The sequence below is a fragment of the Ovis canadensis genome, chromosome 4, assembly GCF_042477335.2.
Source record: "Ovis canadensis isolate MfBH-ARS-UI-01 breed Bighorn chromosome 4, ARS-UI_OviCan_v2, whole genome shotgun sequence".
In the NCBI taxonomy this organism is placed as follows: domain Eukaryota; kingdom Metazoa; phylum Chordata; class Mammalia; order Artiodactyla; family Bovidae; genus Ovis; species Ovis canadensis.
The window spans coordinates 58520314-58537682 of record NC_091248.1 but is presented as its reverse complement, the minus strand read 5'-3'; the positions used below and the strand labels follow the sequence as shown (position 1 = coordinate 58537682).

The following is a 17369-nucleotide window of genomic DNA, read 5'->3' as shown; positions in this document are numbered from 1 at the left end:
TCACCTGTTGTTCCCTTGTTTAACCAGTTCTTACTATGTGTTTCCTATAAGTAAGTATAAGGTATAGTACATTAATTCTGAAACACATCGTGTTAAGACAGCATCAGCTAGCATTTCTAGAAGATGAAACTAAGGCTTAAAGTCAAGGATAAGTGATTTGCCCTGAGTTAAGAAATGGAATGGGTTTTTGAATCTTCACCTCTCTCATTTCAGAGCCTATGATCTTTATTACTGCCCTAATGTATTTCAGGAAAAGCAAAATTGACCACTGGAATAAATGTTAACAGAACCTATCTTAGAAAGTTACAAGGAAATTAAGTTGCCCCACAGATTCTCCCCATCTCTCCCATGGCCACATGCATGTACCTATTTCTGTATGCTTACTTAATGCTCCTTTCTTGACTAACCGGATTCTCCATACTTCTCCATACTTCCTACTTTTCTCACAGGGCTTCAGCTTGTCAAATCCCTAATTCTACCCCAGGGCATTCAGCTTCTGCCCTTGAGCTTAATGACTTACTCTCTCTAGGTTTTAAGTTCCAGTTCTTAACAGTGAGAACTGACACTCCCAGATCACATTCCTACATCAGGTCAAGGCTGCTGGCCAGTCAACATGGGTTGGTTAACCTGGGTCAAGCACACAAATCCTTGGCTGTGGATGGGTAAAGCAGTCACATTCCTTGGGAACTGTGGTATAAGCAGGTGGAAATTCTGAAACAGCCTGTGCCATTTTAAAACATCACCCAGACAAGATTTGCTTCCTCCTATTTTTGTGTGTTTCTATTAAAGATATTCCCATTCTTCCTACTGCCTAGACTGAAACTCTAAACATTTTTTAATGAAATAGATTTAACTTTGTTTGAAAAGTAATGCACACATATCCTAAAATACTCAGAATATAACAGAGTATGCTCACTGGAAGTTGTATCCTTTCTACCAAAGATTCTCAGGGTCCTCCTAGAGGCTATCACAGCTAGCAGTTTTTGAAGTATACTTCAGAAAAATTCTATGCATGTTCAAGCATTTTATTCATATTTTATCCACATTCCATTTTACATAAATGGAATAACATGAACAAGTGTGTGCCAAGCTTTCCTCACTTAATAAGCAGATTCTGAAACCTATTTGACCTCAACACATAACATATAGACTATTTTTTTCATTTTTTAATGGCTTCATAGAACTTAAATATGTGATTTTTTTTTTTAACCAGTGACCTTTTGATAGGTAGGTATACTGTTTTCACTCTTGCCATTACAAATAAGCCTGTATAAAGTACACATGCTTGTACACAGCTCTAAATATTATCAATAAATTTTTTAGTCAAAGTATACATGATATTTTCATTTTGATACATTTATGGGTTCGATCCTTGAGTTGTAAAGATCCCCTGGAGAAGTAAATGGCAACCCACTCCAGTACTCTTGCTTGGAGAATCCCATGGACAGAGGAGCCTGGTGGGCTACAGTCCAAGGGGTTACAAAGAATAGGACATGAGTGAGTGACTAACGCACTCACACACATGGCCAAATTGGGCTTCCCTGGTTGCTCAAGAATCTGCCTGCAACGTGAAAGACCTGGGTTTGACCCCTGGGTTGGGAAGATCCCCTGAAGAAGGGAATGGCAACCTATTCCAGTATTCTTGCCTGGAGAATTCCATGGACAGAGGGGCCTCACAGGCTACAGTTAATGGGGTATGGAGTTGCAAAGAGACACCACTGAGCAACTAACACACACACACACACACACACACACACACACAAGGGCAAACTGCTTCCAAAGATGGTGTGCCAGTTTCTCACACCATCTGTGCAAAAGTCTCCATTTGTCCAAAGCATGCACAGCCTCGTGTTCTGTCAAACTTTCTGATCTCTTCTAATCTGGTAATTTTAGTTATTTTAAAATTTCACCTTCTTTTTTGCCCACTAAGTCAGTCACTGAGTTCTGTGAGTTCTTTCATTCTCATCTCCTTCTGTGTCTCTGTAATTGCAATGCTATGATCTTAGTTTCAGCTTTTGTTGTGTCATTTATTGCCTCCTAATAGTGTTCATTCCAGTCTCTCCCCTTATTACCTCACAACTTACTCATACACAGCCAGAAAGACCTGAAATCCATAAGGGTACTTTAGCTTTCCCTAACCTACATGAGATGCCAAAGGTAGCTGCTGAGATTTGGAGACACTAGTGTTGCAAGAAAGAGAGAGAAGCTTGTAATAAGAAAAGTTAAAACAAAAACAAAAAAGCCCCAGCAAAACCATCAGCCAAAATAGGGCTGGATAACTCAAAACAAGTCAACACTTCCCACCCCACTGTCACTAGACTGATACAGTTTGTCCAGCATATAGTCTTTATCAATCTGATTTGCACATTCTTCTGACATATCAAAAGTAGAGGCAGTCCTGATCATCTGCCCATTTACTGCTCACACTCTAATTCCTTGCCTAGTTCTAGGGGAAACGGGTACTCTACAGTGAGCTATACTGGTGGGTGAGCGAATCCAGATCTTAATCTTTTCTCATATCCAGTGAGTCTCAATAATCTGATTAAAGTAAAATACTCCAGATCCTTATTTTAAAAGCTCACCTCAGAAATTAAACTATTCCTCTAAGGGGACTCTTTTTTAAAATACAGGACAAAACTGTATCTTTTTATATCCACATACCTGTATACAAATGCACAGGAAGACAATTGGAAGGACATCTGGAAGTGGTTCTTTCTGAGAAGAGTAGATTTGTATGTATCAGTTGTATTATTTTAAAAAGAAATATTTTTCTTTAAAACAAATAGGAAATTGGATCTTGCTACTCACACCTGTTTTCTTCGTTTATTATTAAATTCCACGGTGCTTCTAAACATTCATCTGGGAAACGGGGCCTGCTACTGATATTTATTTTAACCAAATTGCCTAACCAATCTTATCCGGAAAAAGCATTGTTTGTGGTATAGTGAACAAAAGGAAGTGACCTAGAGAAGTTCATGGATCAGGTCTTTCACTTCAGTCACATTATCACGTTTACGCTCCTTAGTGAGAGGTAACATGGTGCTGGTGAGAGAAAAAGGATCTGAGTTCCAGTTTGGGCTCTGCTAAGAATATACTGGGGGACCATGAGCAAACACTTTCATTGTAAAATGGTGAATAAGACTAGGACAGATTTCTTTGATTACTAGAAGACTTACAAAGATGCAGTCTAGGGTGAAAAATCTATTATTCAGTTCTGAGTTGCTCCGAATCTAAAGGCAAGAAGACAAATTCTCTCCAATTCAGCAAACGTGTGTTATGTATTAGGACCACTGTGAATCTCAGGCGCTCTTTCACCAGGTTTTAGACTGATTTGCAAAAAAGCAAAAAAGTCCTCTCACTGAAGAAGCGTTTCGTTTCTCTTGGCCGTGGCCATTGCCCAAAGTGCCAAGATCTAATTGCCGTCAACATTAAGATGAAGACGTACCTGCTGCGAACGTGAAGACACTACAGTTCCCAGCATGCCTCTCTTCCCACCGCCGCCCTCTCCCGCCCCTACTCCTGGACTCTTGCCGGGCCGGGACTTGCAGTCCCAGCTCAAAGCCGGCGGCGGCGCGAAAGCAGTCTAGAAATGTACTTTTCCCACAAAAAGGCGGTGAGACCGCAGTTTCCAATTCAAGTCCTACTCCAACTGACTAGCGTCTGTCCGGCGGAGTCAAATTCCCTCCAACCAGCTCTCTTCAGACCCGCAAACTGCTGGGGCGGAACCACGCCCCGGAAATGAGGTCAAGTCCCCCAGCTGACGGCTGAAGCTCCTTCCAGCCACTCCTAGACGGACTAGGACAGGCGGGGCGGGCTTGGGGGCGTGGCAAGCGGGCGTGGCTCAGCTCGGCGTAGCCCCGGGGATCTAGCCGCTGCGCGGGGCCGCGCGTCTGGGTGGCAGCGGGGGCGCGCCCGTGGAGAGTGGCGGCTGCGGTTGCTAGTCTGGAGGGAGGGAAGGAGGAACCGGGAAGGGGTGGGGGGGGCAGGGCGATCGGAGAGCCGTGTTCCTAAGGCGGTGGCTGCGTCTCCGACGGAGCAGGAGCAGGGCGGGGAAGGAGGATGGAGCAAGCTGGGGGTTGGGGTTGGCGCTAGCCGCTGCGGCTCGTCTACTACTGTGGGAGAGTGGCTGCTCCTGGAAGTTGTAGGATCGGGAGCCGGGCTGGTGCCGCCGGTGCCGCCGCTGCCTTGGGCGGTGGGGAGGAGCAGGGAGCGTCAGGGGTCGGGAAAGACGGGACGGGTAGGGGGCGCGAGCTGGGGAAGACTGAGCGGGCTCTGCGCCGGGCGGGCGGGCGGCGGGGGGGCCAGCGACCGCAGCCGGGGGGACGGGGGAGGATGGAGCAAGTGGAGATCCTGAGGAAATTCATCCAGAGGGTCCAGGCCATGAAGAGTCCGGACCATAATGGGGAGGACAACTTCGCCCGGGACTTCATGGTGAGTCCCTCCCCTCGCTGTTGCCTCCTCTCACCGGCATCCAAGCCCACTGCCTCTTCGCCCGCCCGGCCCGACCGCCGGCGCTTTGTGTGCGGCTGTAAGGAGAGGGGCGGAGGGGGCGCGCGCCAACCCCAAGGGCCGGGGTGGACTCGGAGGCTGGGAGGTGAGATCGCCCCTCGTCCTCCTTTCCTTTCGTCCTGCGATCGCGGCCCCTTCCGCCCGCGTCCGGAACGCGAAGAGAGAGGCCGCTGGCCAAGCCCGCACTTAGCGCCGCCGCCCGCGACCACCTATTGTTTCTCGGGCTGGGAGCGGGAGGCGAATGAGGTGCAGGCCGGTAGGCTCTTCTCATCTCCCCATCCAGTCTGCTCCTCCTGGGAGGGTCGAGGCAGGAAGGAGAGCGGATAGCGCCGACTGAGGAACGGAGCTATTAAGGTTGCATTTAACTCGTGGGGTCCCTTTGCTCAAGCTGGTCTCAAAAGAGGTCAGGGTAGGACTTTTTGCTCTTTCTGGGTTCGCAGTATTATCTCCAATGCAAGAGAAAGGATAGTCCATAGGAAATCTCGTGGAATGTTCGATTTCCATTTACTGCCGTCCTGTCTCTTGTCTCTTGAGACCCAGGTTTTAGATGGTGTAGGGGTCAACGTGATTTGAGGTTGAGGGATAAGTGTGTGTAGAGGCAGGGCGTGGGGGTGGAGGGTGCGTGGTTATCCCGAAGGAAGCCTACTTCAGACTCCCTAGGGGATACTGCCGAAGGCGGAGGGGATGTGACTATCACTTCCTATCCGGGGTGGGGGTGGGGAACTTGGGAACAATAGTCCTGGTGGGGCGGAGGCGACTGTACGGGCTGAAGCCCTGAACTGGGAGATAACCTTCGTAGTCTCCCCACCCCCCTTCCGACATCCCCCCTCCCCCTTCCGCCCTTTGCTTGTACTGGCGGGCTGGATAGGAGGTTAAAAGTCTTGGTCGTGGAATTGCTCTCGAGCCATCACTACGAGGGGGTCAGATCCGAAGGCGTGGGACCAGAAGTCGACTTCCTCCATTGCCACCCCCCCTCCTTTATTTTTCTGCTGGACAATGTTCCCTTTAGGGTTGTTTCTCGCCTTAGGAGGCGGTGGTTGCGGCGCTGCTCCTACGGATATTGCGCAAGACTGGGGCGTTGGAAACCCTGGAGGTCTGGGGAATGGAAAAGGAAGTGGGACTTTGGGAAGTGGTTGCTCCTTAGTCTTGGCGGGGTTTGGAAATGGGAAATAAGCTAGGGAAAATTTTGCTTCTGGGCAAGATTCACCTCCAAGAGTAGTCACCTAACTCTGAAATTCTGGATTGTGAAAAGGATACACAGTTAATGTGTATAAAAATGAGTCGCAAACATTGGCTAGTTTTTGTTTCAAAGTACAGTTTAATTGTTTACAAGGTGCAGGTGAAATGGCTTTTCGCACTGAAATACGAAATACTTTTCACATTTTAAAGAGACTTTGGTCTAGTAAAACTTTAGCGTTAACATTCTTAACCCTTAACTTTACTCAGTGTCATAACAGTATAGTTGAGCTTTGTGATTCCCGCCTCCCTAAACCAATAATAGAAGATAGGAGTTTGGTTTTGTTAGTATCTTTTGAAAGTGTAAAAAATGTTGATTAAATAATTTATGGTTTATTTTAAACATTTCCTCTTGATACTTAGCCCATGTATCTCCCCCCCCCCCCCAATTTCCCTTTTATCTGAAAAAGTTAAAGATGTTTCCTTCTTCCTATTGGGAATTTTGAATGTGTTAGGTATCTTTGAAATGACATCACAGTAATTGGACAGAGTCCCCCTTTTATTACTCTCTAGCAAACATAAAAGAAAATATTTACTTAGATTTTAAAACTAGTCTAACACAGTCTTACTTTGGATGTGGAAGGAGAGGTGTGTGACCCTGTCCACTTGGCATGTTGGTCCTCTTGTTCTCTATGGACATATCCTGTCAGGAAAGGGCATTGTTTGCTGATGCAGGCCATCAGGACAAGTGCCCAGTCTCTGAACTCCTGTACAGGGGAAGTAGCCTTCGGGTTCATGCTTTGGGGATGAGTCAGGGATTCCTATTGGAGATTTCGTTTCTCCGGGACTAAATGAGTTTTCTTTTTCTTCCCTAATACCTAGGGATATCTAGGTGATTCTGCATTTAAGATTTGATGACTAAGGCTGTTCTTTTACAGTGCTTGCTTTTTTTATTCTGTGACTTGATAAGCAATAGCTATAATTAAATCTGCCAGTTATGCCTCTTTTTCTCTTAACTAGAAAGCTGGAGGAAAACTTTGTCCCCTCTGCCACAAAAAGAAAATATATTGGCTAATAGATTCTTCTAATAATAAACACTTCTGTAATTCTTAAATTCTGACATTTTTAAATTTTTAGCATTTGAGAACTGAGCCTTAGGGTAATCTAGCTATTATAACCCTATTCATTTATAAAGTGATAATGTTCATTGTTTCAAATTTGGAAATTATAGAGCAGTAATTAAGAATGCCTTACCTTTAGGAAAGTGGAATAGGCATTCATACTGTGGTTTTTCCATTGTTCTGTTCAGTCTTCCTGTAGTTCCATCACCCAAAGGCTATCTTTGTTAATGTCTTTAATGCTTCTCTGTGACCATACTACACGTACCATTTAATATTCTTAGGGTTTTTTCCAACTTAATATTTAGGTGTTTTTCCTTTGTAAAGATAATTTTAGGTGGCTATATAATATTTCACCTAGCCACTGTCATATAGCTTAACCATTTTCTTATAGTTGAAAGTTTAGGCCGCTGATTTTCTGCTATTATGTGTCATAATTCTGTGGAGAACACTTAAGCATAAAATTTCTTTATTTTGAATTATTGCATAAGATATCTTCCATTGGTGTTGGAAGTACTAGATAAAAGGATGTAAACATCTGAAATATGTAAATGAATAACTTTTTGAAGTTGTATCACTTTTTACAACTAACAGTAATGTATGAGTGTTCATACAATAATCTTGGATCTTTGATAATTCGAGGTTGAAGAATAGTATGTTGTTTTAATTTTAATATTGTGATGACTAGTAAGAGTAGAGACTTTTCTGCCTGTTGTCATTCTGTGAGTTGTCTATTCCTGGCATTGGCCTTTTGTGTGCCCCATCCTGTAAAGAGGAGAATACTAAGGTATTGAGATGGTGTAAACTATAGCACCAAAATGATTTCAAGTTGATGGTTAAACTGATAATCTGTGTCAGATCCGGAACTTGGTCACAACTATCTCAGCTTGTCGTCTTTATGAAATTGCAGATAGTGATCATGAGAAGTAAATGTGTACATAGGGTGATGCCCATTTATGTTTGACATGTGTAGGTTTACTACCATCTCTGCCATTGGTTAGTTTTCTGACCTTGGCCACTTGCAAGAAAATGAATTGACCGAGTTCTTTCAATTTTAAAAGAAGATAAATGCTATCTACTTCACAAGACTGAAGTATGGGACTGATAGTTAGGATCTTCATCTAACAAATGATCATGCTGTCTTCAATATTCTCAAATGGCTGACTTATGTAGTCAGTTACATATAAATAGACATAGAAGGAAAAAAAGATGTCTGGGCTTTCGTTTTTCAGTAATTTTCTTTTGCTTTTTAAAGCTTTGTCATGTATAACTAAAGTATTGAAACAAGAAGTAAGTTTATTCTGATTAGGCTAAAGTTTATGTGATATACACTAGACATTTGTATATTTAAAAATTGTAAGAGATGACAGTAAAGCTGCAAGTAAATATGGCAGTTTCAGTTTAAAAACCCATTCTCTTTAAGATAAAAACAATACTTTAGTAAGTAGAGTCAGTGGAGCATTTCAAAACAGGATGCAGCAGAGGTGTGAATTACAGTACTTTTGTGAAACAAGGAGGAGAAGATTTATGCCCTGGAGAAGGAATGGCACCCCATTCCAGGATTCTTGCCTGGAGAATCCCATGGAGCCTGGCAGGCTACAGTCCATGGGGTCGCAAGAGTCGGACACGACTTAGTGCACTGCCTTACCCCAGAGATCCTGCCATATATACCACAAAAACCAAACATCCCCCAGTGACCTTGTCCCCACTGTTCCAATCACTCCCAGGTGGGAATTCAGGCACATGTCCACAGAGGTCACAGACAACATACATACGGTTCTGTTATGTCCCATATATTACTCTTTCATGTCCCAAGGAAGACATTTTCTCTTAGAGATTTTCATTTAGTGTATCTTTAAAAAACTTGTATTAAACTTGCCTCCATCTTTTTCTTGGGTAAGGACAACCCAGAAATGGCCCTTTTGTGTCTGTGATGTGGCCATTCACAGCTTTTCTTGATAGGCCTAGTACAATCGTAAGAACAGGGTTGCTGTATGCTGAATGTCAGACGGTAGCTCTTAGCTTTACCTATCTTAGGTAGTTATGCTGTGCATTTTTTATTGGTGTACCATGTTTGATTTGTCCCTAATACCATTGAAGTTTTTCTGAGAAATGAAATAATGCAACATGAACTTATTAAAATACATTTTAAGACTTAAAAAAAAGATTTATGGATTTTTTTAAGGCTAAACAAGCATTATAGCAAGCATTCCTGTGTTAAAATGCCATTTAAACTAACTGATTTTTAAATTAATCTAAATTTATCAATCACAGGTAACTGCAGAAGTACCTTAGTAGTTATTCACTCAAGGAGTTTATTATATAAAACCATCTGCTGTACAAATAGTAATCTTGACAGAACTGCTCAAAGCAACCAATTTGCTTGCTTTGTTATGATTAAATAATTGTTATATTGTTTTTATCTTACTACAGTAGCATTTGTGATGTTATAAATTAAACAGAAAGAAGATTAACATTTTTTATCCCTTCTATTTGTTAAACACTGTGCCATACATTTTACACTGTGTCTTGTTTAACATATCTGCCGTTTATGAGGTGGCTATAACCTAAATTTTAGAGATAAGGAGACGCACTCTGAGAAGTAAAGTATCTTGCTTGACTTCAAAACCTGATCTTTTTATCCTCCAGAATGCATCTGAGGTCCCTTTGGACCTGGCTGGAACTTGGCAGGTAGTGGAGGGTGCATTTCCATGCAGAAGGATAGGGGTTTTAGAGTTAAGCATGTTGAGAGAGTGGTAGATAATCTGCCATAACTAATGTAGCAGTTCTCACACATTTTGATTTCAGGAGTCTTTTACATTCTCAATTACTGAGGACTCCAAAGAGGTTTGTTTCTTTGTACTGTGTTAGAAATTAAAAGATATTTTAAAAAATAATTTACTTTAGAATAATGGTGATAAAACCATTCCATACATACACTGTATTTTATAACAAGTGATTTTTCAAAAAAATTACTGGTGGAAAGAAGCATTATTTTTATGCTTTTGCAATTTTTTTTAACTGTCTGGCTTAATAGAAGAGATCTGGATTCTCATATCTATTGCATTCATACTGATGCAGTGTAATATTTCACAGTATCAAGTTTCATGTATCCTCTGGAAAAATCAGTGTACACTCTTAAAGAGAATGAACATGATAAAAATATTGTACTAAAGGCTGTGCATTTGCATATTTGCAGGTGAGGAAGCATAACTTAGGTTTTAACCTCGTGAATTCTTTAAAATGGTCTAGGTGTGGGACATCTTTGGACCATATTTTGAGAACCAGTGAAACAATGGTATTCGCATGGTGAAGGTTAATGGGATGCTGAGAAAGCCAGTTAGGGATCAGGTTGTGAAGGTTCTTGAATCTGTGCTGTATTTTATTCTGCTGCTAAGTCACTTCAGTCGTGTCCGACTCTGTGTGACCCCATAGACGGCAGCCCACCAGGCTCCCCTATCCCTGGGATTCTCCAGGCGAGAACACTGGAGTGGGGTGCTATCGCCTTCTCCGATATTTTACTCTATAGATCAGTAATAGTAATTTTGAACAGTTTATACACTACAGGTCTCAGCGTTGCAGGGAAAGTAAGCAGTCATTTGACAGATGTGTGTTGCAGAAAGTTGATTCTGATGGATGACCAGATGAAGGAGAGCATTTTTGAAGTTGTTGAAATATAGGAAGTGAGATATGATGGCCTGAGCCAAACTTAAGACAGTGGGTCAGAAAATATACAAAGGATCTGATAAGGATTAAGAAAAAAGTCTTCATGACTCACTAGATGTGAGTAGTGAAGGAGAGAGGAATATTGTTGTGTGATTCCAGAGTTTCTAGCTTGGTATACTGTCACCCAAGTTGGAAGGTTCCATTTGGTAGGGTAAGGAGGAAGGACAAAAAGCAGAGGAGACCAGGGAGAAGACGGTTGGAGGAAACTTCAGAATTAAAGAGAATGAGTTTAGTTTTGGACACGTTAAAACTGAGGTGCCTGTGAGACATCGTGTAGAAATGTAGAGCTCAAGAGAGCTACTGGGACAGAATTAAAGCATGTAAGAGGTATTTGAAAGCTTGAGAGTCATGAACTCATTCAGACAAGTGTATGGTGTGGCCAACTTAAAGTTGAAAAGCAACAACATTTAAAGAGCAGCCTCTAAATGAAAATATTGGTGATTGCTCCTGGGTAGGTGTGGTCAGAGTAGAAGGAAAGGAACCTAGAGGATGTCAGAAAGGCCTGGGAGAGTTTCAGGGAAGACATTACCAAAGTCAGATAGTTCTGGGAGGACTGGTAAGGTGAGCTTAAGAAAAGCACCCATTCTGTTCGCTAAGTAGGAGTGATTTGGTGATTAGAAAAAGCAGTTTGGAGTTGGGGTATGGGAAAAAGCCAGATTGTCATAGGCTGAAGAGGAAATAGCTGAAGTAGTATAAATTCCTTCCATTTACTTTAGCATTCTGAATGTAGATGGCTGAAGCCAGAGGAAGACACAGATCCCCTCCTGCTTTCTGCTTAAAAAAAAAAAAAAGTAAGATAGGGACAGCATTTTTCATACATGTATTTCTTATCTATATGTCTATCTTTTGGTAAAATGATTGCTATTTAAGTATAATTTTAAAAGACAAATGGTGGCTCTGTGATAACGAATCTGCCTGCCAGTGCAGGAGATATGGGTTCGATCTCTGGGTTGGCAAGATTCCCGGAAGTAGGAAACGGCAACCAACTCCAGTATTCTTACCTGGGCAATCTCATGGACAGAGGATCCTGGAGGGCTACAGCCCATAGAGTAACAAAACAGTTGGACGCAAATGAGCACACACATAAAAATACAGATAACAAGAACTTGTCAAATAAGACTTCTGAAGTTTTGATTTAAGGTTTGAATTTGATTTGCTAAAAAATGGGAGAGGAAAGATTGAACGCCTGGCAAGAGCTTATGCTGCACACACTAGATAGTATTAAACATTTCATTTTTTGTTAAACTGTTCAATATTGTGGCTTGTACTATTTTAAAAATTAATAACAGCTTTATTGAGATATTTATTTATCATAAAATTCATTTTAAGCTGTGCAATTTAATAGTTTTTAGTATGTTCACAAAAATGTGCAGTCGTTACCACAGTCAATTTTTATTAGCCCCAAAAGAAACCCCATACCCATTAGTAGTCATCCCTCCCACCCTCTTTCCTCGCAGACCTCGGCAACCACCAATCTACCTTCTGTCTCCATAGATTTGCCTCATCTAGACATTTCATAAGAATGGAATCATAATATGTGGTGTTTTGTCACTGACCCCGTTGACTTAACATGTTTTCAAGATTCATCTGTGTTGTTGTGTGGTCAGAAAGACTTCATCCTGTTTTATGACTGAATAATTTTCTGTTGTATGGATATATCACATTTTGTTCACTCATTCAATTCTTGATAGACGTTTGAGTAGTTTCCACATAAGTTTTTGTTAGGATATCTGTTTTCGATTATCTTGGATATATACCTATAAGTACCTTTAACATTTTGAGGGAACTGACAGATTGTTATCCAAAGCTGCTGTACATTTTATGGTTCTACCAGGAAAATGCACATTTTCCACTCCCACTAATTTCTTTACATCCTTACCAATACTTGTTATTGTCTGTCTGTCTGTCTGTCTTCTTATAACCACCTAAGAGGGTGTGAAGTTCTGTTTTGTGGTTGGCTTGCAGTTATATCTCAGTAAGCTTATATACATGGTGTAGCATGTCTAAAATGTCTTTAAAACTAGAATGATTGGCAATACTTTGCAGTCGTAGCATTTGAGCTAATTTTAGTCCTTTTCCATGGCCACTGGTTTAGTTAAGATTTTCTTACTCTGATAAGTGTCCGGCCAAATGTATTTATCTTTTAACTAACTTCACAATTGGAAGTGAACTTTTAAGTAACTTTCCAGACATGGCTCACTGAGCTAGCACACTTAAAAATTTACCTGAAGTGTTAATTCTCAAGGTTGTTTTACTGTATTTCCTTTTAGAATATTGTTAGCTTTTTTTCCGTCAATATTTGACATTTAATTTGGGAAAGGGTTTTGAAAGATTGAAACTGAAAGTAAGATATTAACATTTAAATAGATTAAAATTTTTTGTTCATATGTTAAACACTTCTGAGTTTCTATAATACTCAGTTCATTAGATTCATAAACATTTACATTTCTGACTTCCCCAGACTGAAAGCCTCCGAGGCTATAGAGACTGGGACTTAATTATCTCTGTATCTCCACTGCTTAATGTAGTGCCTGGCATTTAGGCATTAATGGCCGTCGCGTGAGCAGAAATTGTAGCAAGCTTAATGCTGTAAGACAGATTTATTCTTCAGGTGGATTCTTCAAGTGGTCCAAGAGGCTTGTCTCTTAGACCAGCATGAGAGTTGCTTTTTCATCCACCTGCCTATAGGCATGCTTGCACAAATGTTTTTATTTTCAGTAAACAAGAAAGAAGAAGAAAATAAAAGATAAAGTACTGGAGTAAATTTAGTAAAACTTTTAAATAAGTAAGTGAAAATGAAGTCGCTCAGTCGTGTCCAACTCTTTGCAACCCTGTGGACTGTAGCCCACCAGGCTCTTCCATCCATGGCCAGGCAAGAGTACTGGAGTGGATTGCCATTTCCTTCTGCAGGGGATCTTCCCGACCCAGGGATCGAACCTAGGTCTCCCACATTGTGGGCAGACGCTTCCTCTGAGCCACCAGGGAAGCCCTAAATAAGTATTTGTTTATTAATCGTAATATCTTCTACATAAATGTGGAAAATAGTGTGGTACATATTTTTCTCTGGACACTGGTTGCTGTCATACGGACTGAGGGAAGCACTTAAAGTAACTACTTGTGTATCCTCTACTCCATAGACTGTTAATTTTAATAAAATGTCCATTTTTAACTTTTGGTTTTAGATTTCATTAAGAAAATCCAGATATCAGTTCACTGGCATCTCTTCAACAGTAGTGGTATCTTGTAAGTTGTGGGTGTCTTAGGAGTGATTACAGCAATAGCTGTTGTTCTCTCCTTGCCTGTAGTTTCTTGCCTCATGTAATTCCTTCCATATATCATGCTCACTTTCCTAAAATACCACTTTCAAGTGCTGGCATCTGTAGGATAATGGAAGGCATACTGGTTTTAAAATCAGATGTGGGTTTGAGTCCCACTGTTTGGTGCCTACTTCTGTTTCGTTTAATATTTATATAGAACCATATTGGAAACATGGTTTTATTTTTATCACAGAAAACTGTGACTTCCCAGGACCCTAAAGGCTCCTTTCAATGATCATTAAAAGTATTGGAATTTTAAATGCCTAAGGCTTGCCTGGAGAATCCTAGGGACGGGGGAGCCTGGTGGGCTGCTGTCTATGGGGTCGCACAGAGTTGGACACAACTGAAGTGACTTAGCAGCAGCAGCAAAGCAACTCAAAGCATTAAACCCAAGCTCTGCTTTCCTTCAAATTGTAATTATATGTCCCTCTTACAAATTTCCCTTCCTCCTACTCCCTGCCCTTTTTTTGTAGTTTTTGCCCTGGTTTAGAATCGCAGGCCAATAGGATAAAGTTTATACTTAACCTGGCCTTCCAGAGCCTTTTAACAGAGTCTCTCATACCTTTCTAGTGTTAAACTCGCGTACTCTGCAGTGTGTGTCCTTTTTTCCCCCTGGAATGAGCTGTTTCTCATCCTTGAAAAATGCTTATCTGTGTTTGTACTGCTGAACATATTTTTCCGCTTTCTTAGAAAACTTTCCTTCTATTTTATAGTCCAGTACTTTGAAGATCAGGACACTAAAAATTTAGAATAACTTGACCACATTCACCCAGAACTCAGAAGCAAGAATCGTAATTAACTCTCACTTTCTGAGATAAATCTTTTAGTCCAGTTTATCTTAAAGCACTTGTTCTCCTTTGCAAATTTGAATTTTAATACTGTGGAGAAAAAGCCTTTCATTAGATTTGAGTTGAAGACTTGTTAAGGCAGGTTTGCTGATAAATGCACTTGTCCTAAATCACTAGGCTTCCAAACAAGTATTGAACCCCTCTCTCAGCATTTCATATTTCCTGTAGTATTTAATTTTTTTGGATTCATGCATTCAAACCTTGACAGTTACCTCCGCTGTGAAATAACACAGATATCGTTTCCATTTGTATAAGATTAGAGTGTCAGTGAACTGGCTTATGGCAGATATAAGTAGTTGTTCCCTAAAAGCTTTTCCTAGAGAATGTAGAATGTGGATCATGTTAATCTCAGAGGCTTTAGGATGTACGCTAATACCTACATTTCCTGTAATAAGTGTTTTTAGTTGTAATCTACATTTGAAAAGCTTTTTAACAACATTTGAGTAGTTGTTGTGCTGGTCGCCTCTGAAGAAATGCAAAAATTCAGGTCTGTCATGAATCCTACCATCCACCACTACACCCTAGGCACTGTGTTTAGAACTGGCAACTGGAAATATGAAGTTTACTGGCTGTGAATAAACTTGTGAGAAGCAGCAAGAAGTTGTCCTGGGAGCAGTGGATGGGCTTCAGGGGGTCTGTGAACCCTTTCAAGTTATACTTAATGTTTTGTGTGTAAACCTATTGGGAGAGGGGTGAAGGTTTTTAGATTCTCAAGGGTTCCAAAAAAATCTTAGAAACTCTAGACTAGTAGAAAGATAAACAGCTTTGGAACCATACAGTAATTTCTGTCCTGGCCCTGTTATCCATATAGGCAGGTTATGTAGGGAAATTGGGGCTCTAATACTTACCTAGAAGGACCAAGATAATGTATATTTAAAGCTTCTAATGTAGTACATAGAAGGTACTCAATAGTAGTTTAAGACGTGTTATTACTCTAAGGGAAGTATATTCAAGATTAAAACCATAGAGGGAGGAGAGCCTAAATCTGCCTGAAGAGAACATGGACAGTTTTAGCACAGAGGCCACATTTGACTTGGCTCTTGAAGGGAGAGTTTGTCAGGTGGACTAGGATAAAAGGCATTTCAGAGATAGAAAACAAACAGTGTTTGCAAAGACACAGAGATAAGAACTATGGGTTTTAGAAGGGAGGAGCAGGGTGGCAGGCAGTGTAAAACATAAGCAAAGCTGATATAACCAAATAAACAGGAAGAGATTCCCAAAGGGAGAACAGCCTAAATGCTGAGTATGAGATGCATATAATATTGGCCTCAGCATTCCTGAATGTTTTGGTGAGGAGTGTTTTGATGTCTTACGATTGGGGCATAGTTGTTTACTCTTCGTTACAAAGTATGGTTTGGTTGTTATGAAGGATCTTTTTAAAATAGAGTTCCACAAAGCCAGTGTTTTTCACTCTGGTAATTTTACTTTATCCCAGATATATAAAGTAGTACTCTCAGTTTATATAGTTCTTAATTGGCCAGATAAGTGGTTTTCATTAGCTGTAAATGCCCTGTAAAAAAATTACATTAAAAAAGAGTCTATAAAACTTCAGTAAGTTATTTATAGTGGTAAGCCTCTGTTTAGTTTAGATTCCTCAGTATATTTGAGTTTTCTAGGTGATAACTGAGATTTTGAAACAATACATTTGGGACCACAACCATAGTGAGAATGGAGAAAAAGTCAACTCCCATTCTATGAAAATGTGGAGAGTGGCTTTTTTCGGACACCTTCTCCCCTCATTGTACACCGGAGTTATAAGTCATGGACCTTTTGATGTTAAAGGAAACATGAACGGTATTTAGAAACTAAGGAGCTTGTTACAGGTTTTACAGTTAGAAGTTGCCAGAGCTAAGTTTATCCCAAGATCATAGCAGATGTTCTTTCTGTAGCATGATGTTGCTGAGACCAACAGTTGTCTTATTATTATTTAGGGGAAAAGTTAATAAAAGGAAAAAAGTGGGGCATAAATATCCTGCAAATTATAGAAAAATTCTTTGTTGGTATAGATTTTTGGTTGTAGCCTACTTGCAAACCAGTTTGCGTGCTAAGTCGCTTTAGTCGTGTCTGACCATTTGCAACCCCGTGGATTGTAGCCTGCAGACTCCTCTGTCCATAGGATTCTCCAGGCAAGAATACTGGAGTGGATTGCCATTTCCTTCTCCAAGAAACCAGTTTAAGTGGGGGGGTGGGGGTGGGGAATATATGTGTATATATATATCTCACCGGAGAAGGCAATGGCACCCCACTCTTGCCTGAAAAATCCATAGATGAAGGAGACTGGTAGGCTGCAGTCCATGGGGTCGCTAAGAGTCGGACATGACTGACTTCACTTTCACTTTTCACTTTCATGCATTGGAGAAGGAAATGGCAACCCACTCCAGTGTTCTTGCCTGGAGAATCCCAGGGACGGGGGAGCCTGGTGGGCTGCCGTCTATGGGGTTGCACAGAGTCGGACACGACTGAAGTGACTTAGCAGCAGCAGCATATATATCTCACAGTAGACTACTGCCCTTGAGTATTCTATTTAACTGCTTTAAGGACAGGAACCAAGAAATGGGAGCCATCCATAACCTGGGTGCCTATTTCAGCTCTTTGTGGTTCTGCGTATTTATCAGTTTCTCCATCTAGAGCTGCTTGGACACTTATCTTTGCTCCTCTGTGCACCTGCTTTACTC

General features: G+C 41.1%; 1 protein-coding gene and 1 long non-coding RNA gene across 4 annotated transcripts in view; one reads left to right on the top strand and one right to left on the bottom strand.

Annotated features, from left to right (window-relative positions):
* The window catches only part of LOC138439251 (uncharacterized), a 73557-nt gene extending 69817 nt beyond the window's left edge, over positions 1–3740 (bottom strand). For both annotated transcript variants that reach the window (XR_011256658.1, XR_011256659.1), the window contains exons 1-2: positions 3446–3740; positions 2662–2715 (exon numbers count right to left, since the gene is read on the bottom strand). This is a non-coding gene — a long non-coding RNA (uncharacterized lncRNA). The remainder of the gene's footprint in view (positions 1–2661; positions 2716–3445) is intronic.
* The window catches only part of PTPN12 (protein tyrosine phosphatase non-receptor type 12), an 86332-nt gene continuing 72484 nt past the window's right edge, over positions 3522–17369 (top strand). Inside the window, exon 1 of one of the 2 annotated variants that reach the window (XM_069587789.1) lies at positions 3522–4431. In XM_069587789.1, coding sequence (XP_069443890.1) covers positions 4333–4431 — 99 coding nt within the window. In that variant the 5' untranslated portion in view covers positions 3522–4332. The remainder of the gene's footprint in view (positions 4432–17369) is intronic. The other variant, XM_069587790.1, reaches the window with a different exon arrangement.